General features: G+C 43.2%; 1 protein-coding gene across 2 annotated transcripts in view; it reads left to right on the forward strand.

The window, feature by feature from the left end:
- rorb (RAR-related orphan receptor B) overlaps window positions 1–17,120 on the forward strand; it is a 170,723-nt gene extending 153,603 nt beyond the window's left edge. For both annotated transcript variants that reach the window (XM_067982200.1, XM_067982201.1), the window contains exons 6-10: window positions 1,216–1,348; window positions 3,739–3,846; window positions 15,408–15,518; window positions 15,687–15,799; window positions 16,965–17,120. In XM_067982200.1, coding sequence (XP_067838301.1) covers window positions 1,216–1,348; window positions 3,739–3,846; window positions 15,408–15,518; window positions 15,687–15,799; window positions 16,965–17,120 — 621 coding nt within the window. The remainder of the gene's footprint in view (window positions 1–1,215; window positions 1,349–3,738; window positions 3,847–15,407; window positions 15,519–15,686; window positions 15,800–16,964) is intronic.
- Window positions 17,121–21,606: the final 4,486 nt, after the last annotated feature.

Genomic DNA, 21,606 nt, shown 5'->3' on the forward strand with positions numbered 1-21,606 from the left:
ACAGAGATCAGTGCTCACAGGGAGTGCACTGTGGGAACTTTCAGGTTCGCAGCCCTGTCTATGGATGGAAAATCATGATCCGGGTGCCTGCAATTTCCTGAGATGTTCTCCCTGCGAGTGACGCTCCTGCTGGGAGTGCCAGATCGTGGAATCACCCCTGCTGATACTTGTGCTGTCTCTACTCATGAAAAAATCATGCAGTTACAGTTCAAAGATTTTAACAATTTTTTGGGTTACACTGGTGGTTTGTGCCACCAATGTGTTACAGCCAGATTTATTTTAAATCATTTTGTTGAGAAACCTAGGTAAAGGCCCGTGGCCTATAGCGCAGGACTGCATCATAGTTTAAAGGAACCAGATAGAAGAAAAGATAAATTAGGATGTAACGATTAGTTGACCCAAGATTGGGTGTTAAAAGCTCATATTTTATTAGGAAGGGAAGAATTGTTTCGTTTTCATTGCAATTAAAATAACTAGATAGAAATGATCGAATTTTATGTCATTCACCCTGAAAGCATACATAAAAGTTCAAATCAGAAATGAAAACAAAGTGCTGGAATTACACAGATGATCTGTCAGAATCTGTAAAGACAAAAAAAGGTCAATATTTCAGGTGTAAATCCTTCAAGAACTGGAAAGTGAAAGGTAGTGAGCTCCCCTTTTAAGCTTGAGCAAAACAAGGGAGAGAAGAACAATGTAAAAGTTAAAAGTTAGTTATGGTAGCTAATGTCACAAAGAAGCAACTGATGGGTTTAATAGTCTGCATTTTTCTTAAGTCGTAAAGGGATAAAGAAGATAATTTCAGTCAGACAATGCAAGGGAGTTTTAAAAAAAAGAAAAATGGTAAAAATAGCTCCAAATTGGAGGAGAATGATGGAAAGTAGATAGGAGAAACCGAGGAAAATGAGGGCGACAACTACGGTCCAAAGTTGCTAAAGGCTGTATTCAAACCAGAGCAGTACAGAATACCCAGGAGAACGATGAAGCCACTTCAAACCCTCCACTCATTCCCATTCCAACATGTCCATAATTGGTCTCCTACACTGTCCAGGAAAGCCCAATGCAAACTTCAGGAGCAATTCCTTGTCTTTCTATTTGGTATGGTTCAAAGTGCTTTTGCACTTATTATTGGCATTTGTTTATAACACTTGCAAAATATTCTGTGCAGTTTGTTTTTCTTCACCTCCCGTTACTGTATTTTTTTTCTTTTAAAAGGTGAGGGAAATCATATGGCAGCAGTGTGCAATTCAGGTCACACACGCAATTCAGTACGTTGTCGAGTTTGCCAAACGCATTACAGGGTTCATGGACTTGTGTCAGAATGATCAAATTCTCCTTCTCAAATCAGGTATGGATTACAAATATACTGCATTATTGTGTAAGGTGACTGTCATTTAGTTGCTGGGATATGACGTAAATATCAAATCAGCTGATATTTAAAAGGCAATGTCATCATGGTAATAGTTGCTGCAAGACTATTTTGCATGTTTACATGCACAGGCAAGCACAATGATGGAGTCAGCGACACAATGATATAATTTCAACAATGATCAACAACACTGTCAAACTTTTATCTTAATTTAATCATAGTTAAGATGGAAGAGCAGAACTACATTGTCTCGGTTCATAATGGTATAGACCTAGTGGCTGATAGAACATGAACTTTTCCCAGTGATCCACATAGCGACAGGGCATTGAAGTTTTTAGAGCAAGCTACTTCAGGTACTGAACATCCCCTCCTAAACTTCCCATGGAACAAATAACAGCTCTTCCATACAATTTTCAATCACATGCTTTTGCATCAGAAGAGGCTCAGTCAGGGCTTCCTAGTTGTTTAGTGAATAGCTGGTTTTATCCTGAACCATGCAGCCCAGGAAGGTTCCAGTTTTAATTTCCCAGTCTGTGCTGAATTAACTGATCTCTGCAGGGTCAGAAGTAGAAGTACTTCAATTAACCTCAGTGACCTGGGGTATGATTTTAAATGGGAAAAATGGGTGGGTTGGGGTGGGGGGGGGCAGTAAAAATTTTTAAATCTAAAACCCGCCTCCAACCCACCCATTCCTGGTTTTAACGGAGGCAGGACGAGGGGCGGGCGACCAACCCACTTTCAGGAGGCGGGTCGGTCAGTGGAAGCTTTCAAGGAGGCTACGGGCCTCCATTTTTACAGCTTTTTTGTTTTTAACCCCTGGGGGCCGGAATTCCTGGAACTTCTACTTCACACCATGTGAGGGGAGGCGAGAAGGCCCGAAACTGCAGGTAAGTGCTTTTATAGCATTGCTTGTGGGCCCGGAGGAGTAGGAGTGCTTCCCCCAGGCCTAACAAGCCTAACTGCAGCGACATGCCCCCCCACGATCTCTGAACCCCCCCCCACGATCTCTGACCCCCCCCCACGATCTCTGACCCACCCACGATCTCCGACCCCCCGCCCACGATCTAATATACCCCCACGATCTCCGACCACCCCGACCCCCGATCCCGATGACTCCCAACCTCCGATGACCCTAATGACCTCCGATGACTCCCAGCCCCGACCCCACCCTCATAACCGACTTTCCCATCTAAGACTTACCTTCTCACCTCCTCTTCCTTCCTCTTCCTTCCTCTTCTCCCGTCCGACTGAGGCCAACCTGTCAATCAGGCGGGTGAGAACCATCAAAAAAAATAAAAGACATAATCGTAAGGATGTCCAGGAAATCCGTACTTCCTGGTTTCCCACCAGGAATCCCCCCCACCAACCCCGCCGTCTTCCCAGCTTCGGATTAAAATTTAGGCCCTGATCTTTGGAGAGGACAAATCTGCCTGGTCCTAATCTCTGCCCAGTGACTTTACCTGCTGTAAAACGTGCATATTGGGTGAAAAAATCCACTTCAACTGTAAAGCCTTCCTCGTTTGAATAACATGTTACTGTTTCACATATGAAGAATTGGATTAGGCACCATAGGGTTGGGGAGCATACGCTAATAAGAGTTACTCGCTTCAGGAAAAGGGGGAAAGAAGGAATACATTGGAAGAAAATGTAAGGTCCAACTCATCACCATCCTGAAACAACTAGAATGTTAAACAAATTTATAAAAATAGTGTCGGTGCACAAGTGAACTTACAACTTTTAAAATTTATTCCTTGGGATGGACCTTAAATTTCCTATCAACGCAATGTTAATTAAAAAGACAAAACTTTCATATCATACTGCCATAATATTCAGCAATAACAAACCTCCACTTGTGGTCCATAACCTGTGAAATTACCAGCATGCTACTCATCTTTGTACGAACTATATATTGAACTGATCAAGGGAGAGTAGGGATTTGACAATTTTTGAAAGATTTGTATACTTCTATATAGAAACCTAACTTTGAAACTTACTGACAAGATAGATAACCATCACCTTACTGCTGCATATCTCTTCGGAGCTTTGAACAGCTGTCCTTGTTTAAATTTTCAATATTAATTCATGCAATCATTTTTCTTCCAAAGAATTCACACTTTATAATAGCAAGCCACACTGTAATAGTTCCAATTCAAATGATTTTCACAACACAGAACTTAAACAGTTTGATTTTCAATTTAGGAAATTGATCTAAAATTGGCAATTGATTGGGAATACTGCAACTTTAAACCCGTCTTATAGTCCTCAATGATTTAGATTAGTCGTTTTCGAAATACTTTTTACGCTTTCATATCAACAGTGCTATCGTTCCACTGCTCAATCTGATAAACTAGGCTATCTCTGTATTTCAGGTTGTTTGGAGGTGGTGTTGGTCAGAATGTGCCGTGCCTTTAACCCGCTAAACAACACAGTGCTTTTTGAGGGAAAATATGGAGGCATGCAAACATTCAAAGCTCTCGGTAAGACAAGGTTTTTGTATTGATCATGCTTTGAAACCTTTCCAATGTGTAGATTTAACTGGCAAACCGTACCTTCAAACTACAGGAGATAAATATTCAAAAGGGCACTGTATTAAAAAAACTAATGGCACTAAAAGTAACAACAAAAATCACCGGGCTCAGAAGGCATGCATCCCAGAAGAAGATCAGAGAGGTGATAGTCATAGGAATTTTCATAATTTTATTAATAATCTTTGCAAGCAGGAATTGTTTCAATGTACTGAACTGTGGTAAATGATAGATTGCTGTTCAAAATCAGGGAAAGGGTTAAGCCTAAAGATTTTAGGTCAATTACTCTTACTGGTTAACTTCTGGGGGTAACTTCAAGGAGCTAATTTGATGAGTCCATGTTGCTGGGGAGCCTCACTCCAGAAGTTTAGGCGCACACTACCCGTTATTTCCTGACCAGTCAGTCAGAAAATTGTGGCCAGTGCAGGCCAGAATTTCCAATTAGCTCTGTTACCAGGTAAGGCTCCCCAGCAGCATGGACCCATAAAATTAACACCCCCCCCACCCCCAAAGAGTCCATGATTGGGATGAAATTAGTGAGCACTAAGAAAGGCATGGCCTAATCAGGGACAGTCAACATGGATTTGTAAAAGGAAGGTCATGTTTGACTAATTCAATCAATTTTTTTTGAGGTAACCACAGAGTGTATAGATAAAGGGAATGCATTTGGATGTCACGAATATATATATTTTCAGAAGGTGTTTTTATGTGGCGCCACCAAAGAGGTGTTACAAAGATTGGGGCACGTGGTTTTAAAGGGAATATATTGGATTTACCAACGAGTAGAAATAATCTTTACCCTCTCAAAAACCTAATCTTCTCTCTGCCAATGAACAACCCCTCAGAAAGGCATGGATAGAAGGATTGCTGGGGGGGAGAAACAGACAGTAGGGGTGAATTAAATGTTTCCCAGACTGGCATGGTGTTGGTAGTGGCGTGCTTCAGGATCTGTACCAAGATCTATTTTCAATTTAGTACATTTTTGGAAAAGAATATTGAAAGCAAATGGTAAAATACACAACTAAGTGAAGAACAGAGAGAACTAAGTGTATGGCTACAAGGGGGGGAGCTGAATTTTCACGGGGTTTCTCCCAATTGACTGCCATAACTTTGGTGGAAAAGCCATGGACACCCCACAAAAATGGCATTAATGCTGCTTATGCTATTTTTCCATGTTTCCATGGTTCTTCCATCAAGATTATTATGGAAATTCACCCCCATAGATCTCGAAAGGTGGAAAAGAGCATAAGAAAGGCAAGTGGGATTCTGGGTATTATGTATTCGGTCATTGAGTATAATTTTAAGGAAGATGAATTTATACAAGATATTGTTTAGACCACCTCATTCTCCTCCTTAAGCCCACCTGTTAGACCATTGTTGCCTGATTATGTCCCTGTGAAGCACATTGGGATGTTTCCTACTTTAAAGGCACTGTATAAATGTTAGTTATTGTTGTTATAAATTGTACATCTCTATCCTCTTCACCAGAGCTAGGATGTGAGCTCGTCCTCCAGTGAGCTGCTTTTTTGATTGTCCTTTCCATCTGTGTCAGCTTCTGCTCAGTGAATTATTCAGTGCAGACCCCTCTAACTTACCATCCACACCACAAGGATTGCCACTTTCTGTGCTGGAGCATTTTTTTTATTCATTCATGGGATGTGGGCATCACTGGCAAGGCCAGCATTTATTGCCCATCCCTAATTGCCCTTGAGAAGGTGGTGGTGAGCCGCCGTCTTGAACCGCTGCAGTCCGTGTGGTGAAGGTTCTCCCACAGTGCTGTTCAGTAGGGAGTTCCAGGATTTTGACCCAGCAACGATGAAGGAACGGCGATATATTTTCAAGTCAGGATGGTGTGTGACTTGGAGGCGATCGTGCAGGTGGTAGTGTTCCCAAGCGCCTGCTGCCCTTATCCTTCTAGGTGGTAGAGGTAGTGGGTTTGGGAGGTGCTGTCGAAGAAGCCTTGGCAAGTTGCTGCAGTGCATCCTGTGGATGGTATACACTGCAGCCACTGTGCGCCATGGTGAAGGGAGTGAATGTTTAGGGTGGTGGATGGGGTGCAAATCAAGCGGGCTGCTTTGTCCTGGATGGTGTCGAGCTTTTTGAGTGTTGTTGGAGTTGCACTCATCCAGGCAAGTGGACAGTATTCTTGGAAGGGAGAGGATGAGTGATGGTGCCTCTTTGGGAGGGTCTTCCCATCAGTCTGTGCAGCAGCAAGACCCGAGTTATCTGATGGACCCATCAAAAGGGGAGAATGAAAGGGTTAGCATGTAGTGGCAAGGGTAAGCAGTAGCAGATGAGTGGCAGCACAAAGCACCACTCATGCTGAGCATGTGATGATGTGAATGTGTCGGTGAGAGAGTCATGTAGAAAGAGAAAAGGAAAAGAAGATGCCCAAACACCCAGTTGTGCCTGGCCTCCAGCCTCACCATCTCCAATGCTGCATGCCCTCTCTCTTCCAATGATGTTGATGGCAGCCTCTTCCATTGGTGTCACTGTCTGTAAAGAGGCAGGAGCTCCTCCTGTTCTCATCTCCTCCCTTCTGTTGTGTGCCAGCTTCTCCTGCAAGAAGATTGGATGTGAATTATTATGTGCCCTGTTGTAGACATTTTTAAGCTGTATGAAGCATCTTACCATAGTGTGCATGACAGGAAGAAGTTGCATGTGTGGCCAAGAATGGGCAGTTGTTGTGAGCGTAGTAGTAGCAGGTTTTCTAGATGCGAGTGCAAAATGGAGGAAACATAGAAGCATGGAAAATAGGAGCAAGAGTAGGCCATTCGGCCCTTCGGGCCAGCTCCACCATTCAAAATTATCATGGCTGATCGTCTAACTCAGTACCCTGTTCTCGCTTTTTCCCCCTATCCCTTGATCCCTTTAACATTAAGAAATATATCTATCTCCTTTTTGAATACATCTAATGACTTGGCCTCCACTGTCTTCTGTGGTAGAGAATTCCACAGGTTCACCACCCTCTGAGTGAAGAAATTTCTCCTCATCTCAGTTCTAAATGGCATACCCCGTATCCTGAGATTGTGCCCCCTAGTTCTGGACTCCCCAGCCATCAGGAACATCCTCCCTGCATCTAGTCTGTCAGAATTTTATATGTTTCGATGAGATCACCTCTCATTCTTCGAAACTCCAGTGAATATAGGCCGAGTCGACCCAATCTCTCCTCATACATCAGTCCTACCATCCCGGGAAACAGTCTGGTAAACCTTGGTTGCACTCCCTCCATGACAAGGATATGCTTCCTCAGATAAGGAGATCAAAACTGCCCACAATACTCCAGATGTGGTCTCACCAAGGCCCTGTATAACTGCAGTAAGACATCCCTGCTCCTGTACTCAAATCCTCTTGCAATGAAGGCCAACATACCATTCGCCTTCCTAACTGCTTGCTGCACCTGAATGCTCGCTTTCAGCGACTGGTGTACAAGGACACCCAGGTCTCGTTGCACCTCCACTTTTCCCAATCTATCACCATTCAGATAATAATCTGCCTTTCTGTTTTTACAACCAAAGTGGATAACCTCATATTTATCCACGTTATACTGTATCTGTCATGTTCTTGCCCACTCATCCAACTTGTCTAAATCACATTGGAGCCTCTTTGCATCCTCCTCACGGCTCACATTCCACCCAGCTTTGTGTCGTCTGCAAACTTGGAAATGTTACATTTAGTTCCCTCATCCAAATCATTGATACATATTGTGAATAGCTGGGGCCCAAGCACTGATCCCTGTGGTACCCCACTAGTCACTACCTGCGACCCGGAAAAAGACCCGTTTATTCCTACTCTCTGTTTCCTGTCTGTCAACCAATTCTCAATCCATGCCAGTATATTCCCCCCATTCCCATGTGCTTTAATTTTGCACACTAACCTCTTGTGTGGGACCTTATCAAAAGCCTTCTGAAAATCCAAATATACCACATCCACTGGTTCTCCCCTATATATTCTATTAGTTACCTCCTCAAAAAACTCCAGTAGATTTGTTAAGCATGATTTTCCTTTCATAAACCCATGCTGACTTGTCCAATCCCATTAATGCCTTCCAAGTGTTCTGTTACCACTTCTTTTATAATCGACTCTAGCATTTTCCCCACTACTGATGTTAGGCTAACTGGTCTGTAATTCCCTGTTTTTTCTCTCCCTCATTTTTTAAATAGTGGGGTTACATTTGCCACCCTCCAATCTGTAGGAACTGTTCCAGAGTCTATAGAATTTTGGAAGATGACCACCAATGCATCCATTATTTCGAGGGCCACTTCCTTTAGTACTCTGGGATGTAGATTATCAGGCCATGGGGATTTGTCAGCCTTTAGCCCCATTAATTTCCCTAGCACTATTTTCTTACTAATACTGGTTTCCTTCAGATCCTCCCTCTCACTAGACCCTTGGTTCCCTAACATTTCTGGGAGGTTATTTGTGTCCTCCTTTGTGAAGACAGAACCAAAGTATGTGTTTAATTGTTCTGCCATTTCTTTGTTTCCCATTATAATTTCACCCATTTTTGACTGTACAGGACCTACATTTGTCTTCACTAATCATTTTCTCTTGACATATTTATAGATGCTTTTACAGTCAGTTTTTAAGTTCCCTGCTAGTTTACTCTCATACTCTATTTTTCCCCTCTTAATCAATCTCTTCGTTCTCCTTTGCTGAATTCTAAACTGCTCCCAATCCTCAGGCTTGCTGCCTTTTTTGGCAATTTTATATGTCTCCTCTTTGGATCTAATACTATCCCTAATTTCTTTTGTAAGCCATGGTTGAGCCACCTTTCCTGTTTTATTTTTGCGCCAGACAGAAATGAATAATTGTTGTAATTCCTGCACACGTTCTCTAAATATTAGCCATTGCCTATCCACCGTCATCCCTTTTAGTAAAGTTACCTAATCTATCATAGCCAACTCGCACCTCATACTTTCGTCATTTCCTTTATTTAGATTCAGGACTCCAGTTTTGGATTCAACTACTTCACTCTCCATCTTAATGAGGAATTCTATCATGTTATGGTCATTCTTCCCTAAGAGACCCCACACAACAAGGTTGTTAATTAATCCTTTCTCATTGCACAATACCCAGTCTAGGATCGCCTGTTCTCTAGTTGGTTCCTCAACGTATTGGTCTAGAAAACCATCATGTACACATTCCAGGAATTCCTCCCCCACAGTATTATTGCTAATTTGGTTTAAGAACATAAGAACATAAGAAATTGGAGCAGGAGTAGGCCAATCGGCCCCTCGAGCCTGCTCCGCCATTCAATAAGATCATGGCTGATCTGATCCCAACCACAAATCTAAAGAACACAAGAAGTCGGAGCAGGACCCGGCCACATAGCCCCTGGGCCCTCTCCGCCACCCACAGGGCATTGACCGATCCGAACTCAGCTTCATGTCCAATTTCCTGCCCGCTCCCCATAACCCCTAATTCCCTTTACTTCTAGGAAACTGTCTATTTCTGTTTTAAATTTATCTAATGATGTAGCTTCCACAGCTTCCTGGGGCAGCAAATTCCACAGACCTACCACCCTCTGAGTGAAGAAGTTTCTCCTCATCTCAGTTTTGAAAGAGCAGCCCCTTATTCTAAGATTATGCCCCCTAGTTCTAGTTTCACCCATCTTTGGGAACATCCTTACTGCATCCACCCGATCAAGACCCTTCACAATCTTATATGTTTCAATAAGATCGCCTCTCATTCTTCTGAACTCCAATGAGTAGAGTCCCAATCTACTCAACCTCTCCTCATATGTCCGCCCCCTCATCCCCGGGATTTGACCAATCTATATGTAGATTAAAGTCACCCATGATTATAGTTGTACCCTTCTTGCATGCATCTCTAATTTCCTGTTTAATGCCCTCCCTTACATCTCCACTACTGTTTGGGGGCCTATAGACAACCCCCACCAACGTTTTCTGCCCCTTGGTGTTTCTTAGCTCCACCCATACAGATTCCACATCGTGATTTTCCGAGCCAATATCCTTCCTCCCTATTGCATTGATTTCCTCCTTTACTAACAACGCTACCCCACCTCCTTTCCCTTTTTGCCTGTCTTTCCTAAATATTGAATACCCCGGATGTTCAGTTCCCATCCTTGGTCACCCTGCAGCCATGTCTTCGTAATCGCAACTATATCATAACCGTTAATATCTATCTGCGCTGTCAATTCATCTACCTTATTGCGAATGCTCCGCGCATTAAGACACAATGCCTTTAGACTTGTCTTTTTAAGATTTCTAGTCATCTTAGTTTTATTTTGCACTATGGCCCTATTTGTTTTTCACCAATGTTTTCTCTGTTTTCCACTATTACTTCTTCCCTTTCTCTCTTTTGTTTCTATCCTTGTTTCCCCCTCCTCTGTCTCCCTGCTCAGGCTCCCATCCCCCTGCCATTCTAGTTTAAACCTTCCACAACAGCACTAGCAAACACCCCCACGAGGACATCGGTCCCGGTCCTGCTCGGGTGTAACCCGTCCCGCTTGTACAGGTCCCACCTTCCCCAGAACCGGTCCCAATATCCCAGGAATCTAAATCCCTCCCTCCTACACCATCCCTGCAGCCACGCATTCATCCGGTCTATTCTCCTGTTCCTATACTTACTAGCACGTGGCACTGGTAGTAATCCTGAGATCACTACCTTTGAGGTCCTGCTTTTTAATTTACATCCTAACTCCTTAAATTCACCTTGCAGGACCTCATCCCTTTTTTTTACCTATGTCGTTGGTACCGATATGGACCACGACTACTGGCTGTTCACCCTCCCCCTCCAGAATGCCATGCAGCCGCTCTGTGACATCCTTGACCCTAGCACCAGGGAGGCAATATACCATCCTGGAGTCACGTTTGCGGCGCAGAAACGCCTATCTGTTCCCCTTACAATTGAATCCCCTATCACTATAGCCCTGCCACTCTTATTCCTCCCCTCCTGTGCAGCAGAGCCACCCGTGGTGCCACAAACTTGGCTCTTGCTGCTTTCCCCTGATAAGCCATCTCCCCCAACAGTATCCAAAGCGGTATATCTGTTTGAGAGGGAGATGGCCCCAGGGGACTCCTGCACTACCTGCCTAGTCCTTCTACTCTTCCTGGCAGTCACCCATATCTTTTCTTCCTACATAATCTTTACCTGTGGTGTAACCACCTCACTGAACGTGCTATCCACGATAATCTCAGCATCGCGGATGCTCCACAGTGAATCCACCCGCAGCTCCAGCTCCGAAATGCGGTTAGTCAGTGGCTGCAGGTGGACACACTTCATGCACACGTAGTCGCCAGGGACACTGGTAGTTTCCATGACTTCCCACATAGCACAGGAGGAGCATATCATGGGTGCGAGCTCTGCTGCCATGACTTGCCTTAGATTAAACTCGTTAGTTACTCCCTTTAAGGAGTTTACTCCTTTAAATTACTCTTCATTTAGAAAATGTTAACTACACTAGGGACCTTGATTCACTAAAAAACACTACTTGCTATAAGACCTGCAGACCTTCCCTTTCTTTTTACTTTAGTTGTTGCACTTTAGAATAGTAGCAATACTCACCTGAACCTACTTACCAATCAGCTGCCTCCCCTGCACCGCGTCACATTTTCACTGGTGACGTCACCTCTGAAACCCCGCCGCTGGTCCCAGTTTAGCTCTCCCCCTCTCGGGCCCTCCTTTATCCCCCTCCGATCTCGCTTAGCTCAGCTCTCCCCCTCTCGGGCCCTCCTTTATCCCCCTCCGATCTCCCTTAGCTCAGCTCTCCCACTCTCGGGCCCTCCTTTATCCACCTCCGATCAGCCTTAGCTCAGCTCTCCCGCTCTCGGGCCCTCCTTTATCCACCTCCGATCTCCCTTAGCTCAGCTCTCCCGCTCTCGGGCCCTCCTTTATCCACCTCCGATCTCCCTTAGCTCAGCTCTCCCACTCTCGGGCCCTCCTTTATCCCCCTCCGATCTCCCTTAGCTCAGCTCTCCCGCTCTCGGGCCCTCCTTTATCCACCTCCGATCTCCCTTAGCTCAGCTCTCCCGCTCTCGGGCCCTCCTTTATCCACCTCCGATCTCCCTTAGCTCAGCTCTCCCACTCTCGGGCCCTCCTTTATCCACCTCCGATCTCCCTTAGCTCAGCTCTCCCACTCTCGGGCCCTCCTTTATCCCCCTCCGATCTCCCTTAGCTCAGCTCTCCCACTCTCGGGCCCTCCTTTATCCACCTCCGATCTCCCTTAGCTCAGCTCTCCCACTCTCGGGCCCTCCTTTATCCCCCTCCGATCTCCCTTAGCTCAGCTCTCCCGCTCTCGGGCCCTCCTTTATCCACCTCCGATCTCCCTTAGCTCAGCTCTCCCACTCTCGGGCCCTCCTTTATCCCCCTCCGATCTCGCTGAGCTCAGCTCTCCCGCTCTCGGGCCCTCCTTTATCCACCTCCAATCTCGCTCAGCTCAGCTCTCCCACTCTCGGGCCCTCCTTTATCCCCCTCCGATCTCCCTTAGCTCAGCTCTCCCGCTCTCGGGCCCTCCTTTATCCCCCTCCGATCTCCCTTAGCTCAGCTCTCCCACTCTCGGGCCCTCCTTTATCCACCTCCGATCTCCCTTAGCTCAGCTCTCCCCCTCTCGGGCCCTCCTTTATCCCCCTCCGATCTCCCTTAGCTCAGCTCTCCCGCTCTCGGGCCCTCCTTTATCCACCTCCGATCTCCCTTAGCTCAGCTCTCCCACTCTCGGGCCCTCCTTTATCCACCTCCGATCTCCCTTAGCTCAGCTCTCCCACTCTCGGGCCCTCCTTTATCCACCTCCGATCTCCCTTAGCTCAGCTCTCCCACTCTCGGGCCCTCCTTTATCCCCCTCCGATCTCCCTTAGCTCAGCTCTCCCACTCTCGGGCCCTCCTTTATCCACCTCCGATCTCCCTTAGCTCAGCTCTCCCCCTCTCGGGCCCTCCTTTATCTACCTCCGATCTCGCTTAGCTCATTTAGCTGAATATAGAAAGCACAGAAGCGAAGTTAGAAAGGAATTAAGAGGGGCAATGTATGAGAATAGACTGGTGGCTAACGTAAAAGGGAATCCAAAAGTCTTCTATAGGCATTTAAATAGTAAATGGGTGGTAAGAGGAGGGGTAGTGCCGATTAGGGACCAAACAGGAGATCTACGCATGGAGGCAGAGGGCATGGCTGAGGTACTAAATGAGTACTTTGCATCTGTCTTTGCCAAGGAAGAAGGTGCTGCCAAAGTCACAGTAAAAGATAGGGTAGTTGAGATACTGGATGGGCTAAAAATTGATAAAGAAGAAGTACTAGAAAGGCTAGCTGTACTTAAAGTAGATAAGTCACCAGGTCCGGAAGGGATGCATCCGAGATTGCTGACAGAACTAAGGGTAGAAATTGCAGAGCTGCTGGCCATAATCTGCTAATCTGCTAATCCTCCTTAGATATGAGGGTGGTACCAGAGAACTGGAGAATTGCAAATGTTACACCCTTGTTCAAAAAAAGAGTGTAAGGATAAACCCGGCAACTACAGACCAGTCAGTTTAACCTCAGTGATGGGGAAGCTTTTGAAAATGATAATCCGGGACAAAATTAGTAGTCACTTGGACAGTGTGGATTAATGAAAGAAAGCCAGCACGGATTTGTTAAAGGCAAATCGTGTTTAACTAACTTGATTGAGTTTTTTGATGAGGTAACAGAGAGGGTTGATCAGGGCAATGTGGTTGATGTGTATATGGACTTTCAAAAAGCATTTGAAAAAGTGCCACATAATAGGCTTGTCAGCAAAATTGAAACCCATGGAATAAAAGGGGCAGTGGCAGCACGGATACGAAATTGGCTAAGTGACAGGTATCAGAAAGCAATGGTGAATGGTTATTTTTCGAACCGGTGGAAGGTATACAATGGTGTTCCCCAGGGGTCAGTACTAGGATCACTGCTTTTTTTGATATATATTAATGACTTGGACTTGGGTGTACAGGGCACAGTTTCAAAATTTGCAGATGACGCAAAACTTGGAAGTGTAGTAAACTGTGAGGAGGATAATGATAGACTTCAAAAGGACATAGACAGGCTGGTGGAATGGGCGGACAAGTGGCAAATGAAGTTTAACGCAGAGAAGTACAAAGTGATACATTTTGGCAGGAAGAATGAGGAAAGGCAATATAAACTAAATGGTACAATTCTAAAGGGTGTGCAGAAACAGAGAGATCTGGGGGTATGTGTACACAAAGCTCTGAGGGTGGCAGGACGGGTAGAGAAAGCGATTAAAAAAGCATACTTGATCCTGAGCTTTATACAGAGGCATAGAGTACAAAAGCAAGGAACTTATGTTGAACCTTTATAAGACACTGGTTCGGCCACAACTGGAGTATTGTGTCCAATTCTGGGTACCGCACTTTAGGAAGGGTGCAGAAAAGATTTACTAGAATGGTTCCAGGGATGAGGGACTTCAGTTACATAAGAACATAAGACCATAAGAAATTGGAGCAAGAATAGGCCATACAGCCCTTCGAGCCTGCTCTGATATTCAGTAAGATCATGGCTGGCCTTCGACCTCAATTCTACTTTCCCGTCCAATCCCCATATCCCTTGATTCCCTTAGAATCCAAAAGTCTATCTATCTCAGCCTTGAATATACTCAATGTCTGAGCATCCACAACCCTCTGGAGTAGAGAATTCCAAAGATTCATAACCCTCTGAGTGAAGAAATTCCTCCTCATCTCATTCCTCCTTAAATGGTCAACCCCTTATCCTGAGACAATACCCCCTAGTTCTAGACTCTCCAGCCAGGTGCAACAGTCTCCCAGTCTACCCTGTCAAACCCTCTCAGAATCTTATGTTTCAATGAGATCACCTCATTCTTCTAAACTGCAGAGACTATAGGCCCATGCTACTCAATCTCTCCTCATAGGACAACCCTCTCATCCCAGGAATCAATCTAGTGAACCTTTGTTGCAGCACCTCTAAGGCAAGTATATCCTTCCTTAGATAAGGAGACCAAATGGATAGACTGGAGAAGTTGGGGTTGTTCTCCATAGAGCAGAGAAGGTTGAGAGGAGATTTGATAGAAGTGTTCAAAATCATGAAGGGTTTAGGTAAAGTAAATAAAGAGAAACTGTTCCCATTGGTGGAAGAGTCGAGTACCAGAGGACACAGATTTAAGGTGATTGGCAGAAGAACCAAAGGCGACATGAGGAAAAACTTTTTTACACAATGAGTCGTTATGATCTGGAATGCACTGCCTGAAAGGGTGGTGGAATCAGATTCAATCATGGCTTTCAAAAAGGAATTAGATAAATACTTAAAGGGAAAAATTTGCAGGGCTACAGGGAAAGAGCGGGGGAGTGGGACTAACTGGATTGCTCTTATAAAGAGCCTGCACAGGCTCGATGGGCCTACTGGCTTCCTTCTGTGCTGTAAACATTCTGTGATTCTATGATTCTATTTTTTAAATAAGTATCAATGGAATCAAAATAAATGTCAATCATGTACATTTTGAGCACAATATCAATATGATAATGTTCTCTAAGTGCTTAGATGTTGATCTTAGTGTTGCTGTTTATTTCCCATGTAGGATGTGATGACCTAGTGAGTGCTGTATTTGACTTTGCTAAGAGTTTGTGCTCCCTTCAGCTGACTGAGGAAGAGATAGCTTTGTTTTCAGCTGCTGTTCTGATATCACCAGGTGAGTTTGTTTACCTAATACAAGGACTATTCAAACTGTTTTTCTGGATTAAAGGAATGTTTCTGATGCAATGGCCCAGTTCATTCACTACTTAAATGGGTCTGCCGTTTAAGAGAGAAGAAAATTAGTCTTGTGACTATACTTCTGTATTCTCTCTACTTTCTTCAGATCGACCATGGTTGATGGAACCCAGGAAGGTTCAAAAGCTACAGGAAAAGGTTTATTTTGCACTACAGCATGTGATTCAGAAAAATCACCTGGATGATGACACATTAGCAAAGGTACTCTTCGAGCTGACTAATTGATCAAATGGGAGAGTGCAAGTTGTGGAGGAGCTATAATGCGATTTGTTGAGAGCACAAATGAAGTAGACTTGGTCTAACAGAAACTGGTACAATTACTGTGGAAGTTGCTCAATAATACCAAAGCGGTGCAAAAGTGTCTGCAAGACATCCAGCTCTGTCTTCTTTGCTGGAAACTAGAGGGGCTATTTGAGCCTTTCAGGTAGATTGGCCTACCAGTGTGCAGCGTAGAATGTTACTGGAATGTGTGGAGTTGCAGCAGTAAATTGAGGATCGGAGGTGGAGGAGGGATGAAATTCCTCCTGTTGATAATTTCAGTGACAAGGTTAGCATTAGCGCATAACAGAAAATCTGATTTTGCACTCATGCTGAACTTTTGACTAAAATTATTAACAGGATTATCTCAACCCCTTGGCGTTTACATGGTTTAACTATGGCTCCATGACTATTAGCGATGGAGAATGCTGTGACTGTGTTATGTACATAATTAAATACGGAATTGCAGTGTCACTGGTTATTATAATTTTGAACAGGGTTTCAAAATCACTGTTACGATGCTGTGCATGCTTTATCATGGAACAGTAGGACACACATTCTCATCCACAGTTCCCCACCATAGAGACTTCATGATCTCAAATGGAGTGAGATCAGACAGAGGTGATAGGTACTTCCCAACAGGGAAGGAGGGAATATCAATGAATGATGGAGCCATTAAATAATTCCATCACATACCTGGTAATGTTGCAATTGTAGCCATGCCAAATATTTGAAGTAAAACTCTTCACTGTGATTAGTTCTCTCAAACTGAGATGCCAGTGCAAGCAAGACAATACCTGGCTGAATGTAATTTAATTTGAACATGAATATGTATCATGGTTGGACTTAATGGCAGGCAAGAAAAAATTGCACTTTGAACCTATCCGCTGCTAAATTTATGTTATTGTTTCTCCTACTTTCCTCACCCTTGGTAGCGTCCTGCATTATGAGCCTTTTCCTTTCTTCTGGGGATCTCAATTTTAAAAAAAAGTGGCCAGTTGTGCTAGTCCAGGTTTACTGTTAGGATTTATGCTGGCATCAAATGGAATAAAAAGACCACTGTTTGTAATGGAGTTTAAGGCTGCGTTTTTCTCATTTCTTCTTTCAGCTGATCTCCAGGTTACCGACTTTAACTGCACTTTGCAACCTGCACACCGACAAGCTCCAGGCATTCAAGCTGTTGCACTCAGAGACAGCCAACAGCCTGTTCCCTCCTCTCTACAAGGAGCTCTTTAACCCTGACTCTTCGGCCATCCCCAAGTGACGGTGGCGGCTGGCACGTGCCACCGCGCTTGGAACGAAGCTGTCGTCAGACAAAGACACACGACGTGTAAATTCGAGACTTCTAAAAGAAAAAATCACTACTGCAACACTAGGAATGTCCTGCACTTAAATAGATTCTTTTTCACCGCTACCGATTAAAGAATGTAAATACTGCACCTGATCCGGAGCTTTGTGGAACCGGTCAGAAAATGTACAAAAGTTAAGTCGTTCTACTTTTATCTGTTTTGGGGGTAAGTTTTAACAATCAGATGCTGGTTAATGCTGTTTTATAACTAGAACCGTGATTTCACAGTATTATTCCTTCTGTTCATGGCTTGGATATAATTTAAGAGAATTTGGCCTACTAGGCTTAACTGTTTCTGTGTGGGGGGGGGGGGTTTCACTTCTTTTGTTGGGTCTTGTAATTTTTTTTTAATGTTTTTGAGGATTTGACATTTCCAATATATATGTATGAAAATATATATTGGGAAAAGATGTGGGAGAAAAAAAGATATAAACAAAAGCCTTGTCTGGATTGTTGAGAAATTGAGTGTGGGTTCTGGTATATTATATATAAAGAAGGTTTTAGGGATTTGTTGCTTGTAAATGTAAATTCTAGATAAAAGAGGCACTAGTTTTCCACATTAAACTATATTTTTATGTAGAAAGTTGCACAGAATGACAAAAACACAAAACAAAATATTTGGCCTTTTAGCTGCAGTGATGACCAGCAAGTGATTTCTGTTCTGAAACCTTGTGATGGAAGCTTTAATGGTCTTTTATTAAGTAACAGTTTGTGTCTCAGAGTGTTTCAGACAGAAGCTGGTATTAAAGCGTTGCTAATCTACTAGGAAAGGCTTTTAAGATGTATTTTTATCATTCCATGGCAAAACTGTCAGTCAGTGAGAGCAGTCAACATTATCACCCCATTCATAAGTTTGTATTACAACTCTTTCTCGGTCACTGTTTTGCATACAAGAGCCTACTTGTGTCCTCAACATTGAGCTATTTTAAAACACCAAGCGACATTGTTTGATTCATTGGCCTACTTAGGCTGAACTCAAAATCCTGCATTTTAATACATTCTTTTCTAAATATTTCAAGTTATTTCAGCTTGTTTTTTTTTAGGACTGCTAATGCTCTTAACCTAATTCCAATTTCAGCCACCAAAATGATTATTAATTTAGAAAAAAAAATTGTTGTCCAATCTTATAACAGAGTTTCAATTGGAAATATGCTTTGGTTATTGCGACTCCTGCATTAAGGGATTGCTTATTGCTGAGCAAACAGTAGCCATTTTTCTTTCTAAATGTAATGGAGTCATCAACAAACAGGACTATGCATTTGTCCTGTAAAAAATGGCCATTGCATCACTGGATAAGTCCGTTTTCTAGGATTGCTCTTCATCCTTTGCCAAATTCATAACTGGAAAGGGAAAGAGAGTGGGATTGTGGTTTCAGTTCTGATATTTGCTCTACCGATGATGGCAATTTATTGAAAAACTAGTACCCTTAAACACTAATGTCTTCATATTAAATGGGTCCAAAACTAGCCAGTTGGCATCCGACATTTCATGGCCGCAAATTTAAACATGAGGCTTTGTGATGTATCTGTAAGAAGGCTTGTGTATAACACAGTGAGTTATTTACAGTCCTTTATGTTTGTAGGCTAACTGATTATTATCTCTGCAGAGCAAAGTGACTCCAGCATCCATTGCTGCATTTTAATTCCGGTCACAATTTGACATTGGAACATTCTAGCAAATCAACAAGTAGTAGCGTACAGGGTTTAACATTTCCACAGTTCGAGAGAGCCCCATATGTGAAGATGATGTCTGGATAACACCTTCCATAACAGCTGCAGAGTGACTAAACTTTCTTTGAAATAAAATTACTTTCTACCATTTATAAACACCAATAATCAGACAGATGGCAAAACCAAAAACAAGAGGGAGAGAAAGTGATTACAGTTCAGTCAATAAAACTTTTAACTTAAGTGCTCTGGATGGCTCAGTGCGTAAATGCACTGTGCAGTGTGCATTAAGCCATACAGACTAGAGAGGTCTTAGATTCAATCCCTTGTCTGTGCTGAATTAGCTGATCTCAGCCAGAGCAGCAGTGGGTTTGCTGCATTTGCCCTTAGTACACTTGGGTTAAGGAGGTTAAAAATTAGCCAGGATTTGCACTCCTGATTCATTTCCAGTGATGCCTGCTGAAAAGCACATGTGTAGATGTTGAGTGAGGAAAGGGTCAGGTTTGATTGTGAAGCCTTCCATGCACGAGTAACCTGCCAACACTCACTGTCTGAGACATAAAGACTGACCACTTAGGTGAGGTACTGGAGTGCAGCCCAGCACAAATCAGCACCTTCAGGAGAGATGGGGAAACAGTTGGAGGGGTGAGAGCTCTTGATTCAAACTAGTCTCCCCATTATTATTATGGACAATTTTTAAAGTTTTTTTTAAACTTCTAAATGAATTGAAGAATAAGATTGGAGGGAAACACCTCTTCAGCTTATCCAATTGACCTCTATGATCATCACTTTTGAGTCAACATTCAGGTGGGTGAAGGGGAAAGTGCCAGATTGAGACACTACACGGCTGTTGCTTTGCTGGAATGATGCCATCCACATGGTGCAGAAATGCATGCAGACCCAGTGTTGTATCATGGCATTTGAAGATGACCGTCTCTTGTTCTTGATACCTTGCCCTCTCAATATGACAAGAAAAGCCACTGTCATCTTTGCAAAAGTGCATTGTGCTCTCAATATAGTTCTTTCTATGTGTTCTTTTCTCTCGCCTGGAATGAAAAGAAGCTTGCAAAATTGTGTATTACAATCCTGCAATTTCTAGATGCAACGCATTTTTATAGTCTGTTTGTGATTGACAATCATACTCTCCAAGTTTGGCAGTTCTACCTGAGTTTCAAGGCACTTTTCCAAGCCAATTCATTGTGTTTTTAATTCCTACATGAGACCTTTGCTTTGCTCATAGTGTAACTATTTCCTTACACTGCTGGATGCCGGCCATTCTTTGCTTTCTGCTGTCTCACTTTACTGCTCAGGGAACCTTCTCTGTTGTGTCTATTCTGTATTCAGACTAACCTTTCCCTGTTTCTTCACAGAAAAATCAGTCTGATTTCAAAATTAGAATTCCGAGCACTGTTTTAGAAAGCTCTGGTGGATGTTCTAAGCTCCATGTAGCAACCAATGAAGCACTTAAAGTCTCTAAACTAATAGGAATAGGGGGTGATTTTCAGTGGGGAATCTCCTGCTCAGCTGCCATAACTTCAGAAGAGCCATGGAAATCCTGGAAAAACGGCATAAACACCCACACAGAAATTCATCCCCTTCATGTCCCTCACTGTTAGACTTATCTTACATGTATATCACTATGGTTAATAATAAAGCTGAAAGGGGGTGGTGGTATTATACCCATCTGGTTTTCAACTGAATAGTTCTGTTTTGGCAGTGGCACCCAGTCATTTTGAGAAATGAAAGACAGACTGAAAATGTCTGGCTTTCCAATGCTGGAATTTTGAAAAGGCTGGTGCGTATGCGTGAAGCAAAATGTTATCTCATCTGTGAGAAGTGAAAAAGTATGTTTTTTTTTAAATACTAAACATGACAGGGCAGACTTTCCGGTTTCAGCATCTGGGCATATTGGATCTCCTAGAGGAAAATCACATACTCATTTCAGGCATGCGAACCTCCCCGCACGATTTTCCTCTCTCCATTGCGCCTTGACAATCCAATACAGTCAAGTATAATAACAGGAAAATCTGCCCTCATTTGTTTTGTAACAGACTTATGTGCCAGTCCATTTTTTCATGAAGAATCATATGCTTAAATTTCAATTTGAACAGTGCCTGTCTGTCAGTCTCTGTGTCCATTCTTTGTCACTATTGGTATTCTACGTAAAATTCCACAGAACTTCTGCAATTCCAAGTTAGCGCTGCAGACTATTTCAAATGTATTTTGTTAGTATTTAAATTTGACTCCTACAACAAAGACAGGAATAGCAGCTTTGGTCTGAGGGCTGTGTTTTTGCATCCAAATTTGCACTGGTAGGAAGATGAGAAAATTGCAACCAGTGATTTCAACTGTTCTAGACTTACTTTCACCATAATTCATTCAAATAGCCGTCAAATCAAATTAAAGAGCCCTTCCTGTTTGTGAAAAGCATGATAGGAACGCAGAGATCTGAATACAGCGGCTACAGTACCTTAAATGGGGATGAGAAAAATCGATGAGGAGCATTTTCAACTGTTTCTTTTTCAACTGTGTTCAACATACTGAGTATTAGTGCTGTCCTTAATTTTATCTAAGTTTGATTTCCTGCCATTTCAGAGAAGCGCAGTTATTGTGAAACATTTTTTCGTTTTGTGAGATTTAAATTCTATAGTTTGAAAAACAATAAGGAGAAGAATTATTCTGGTAGCAACATGACAAATGTGTTCTTTCTGAATATATTTACAACGTCACTACGC

This window comes from Heptranchias perlo, chromosome 4, assembly GCF_035084215.1.
Source record: "Heptranchias perlo isolate sHepPer1 chromosome 4, sHepPer1.hap1, whole genome shotgun sequence".
Lineage (NCBI taxonomy): Eukaryota > Metazoa > Chordata > Chondrichthyes > Hexanchiformes > Hexanchidae > Heptranchias > Heptranchias perlo.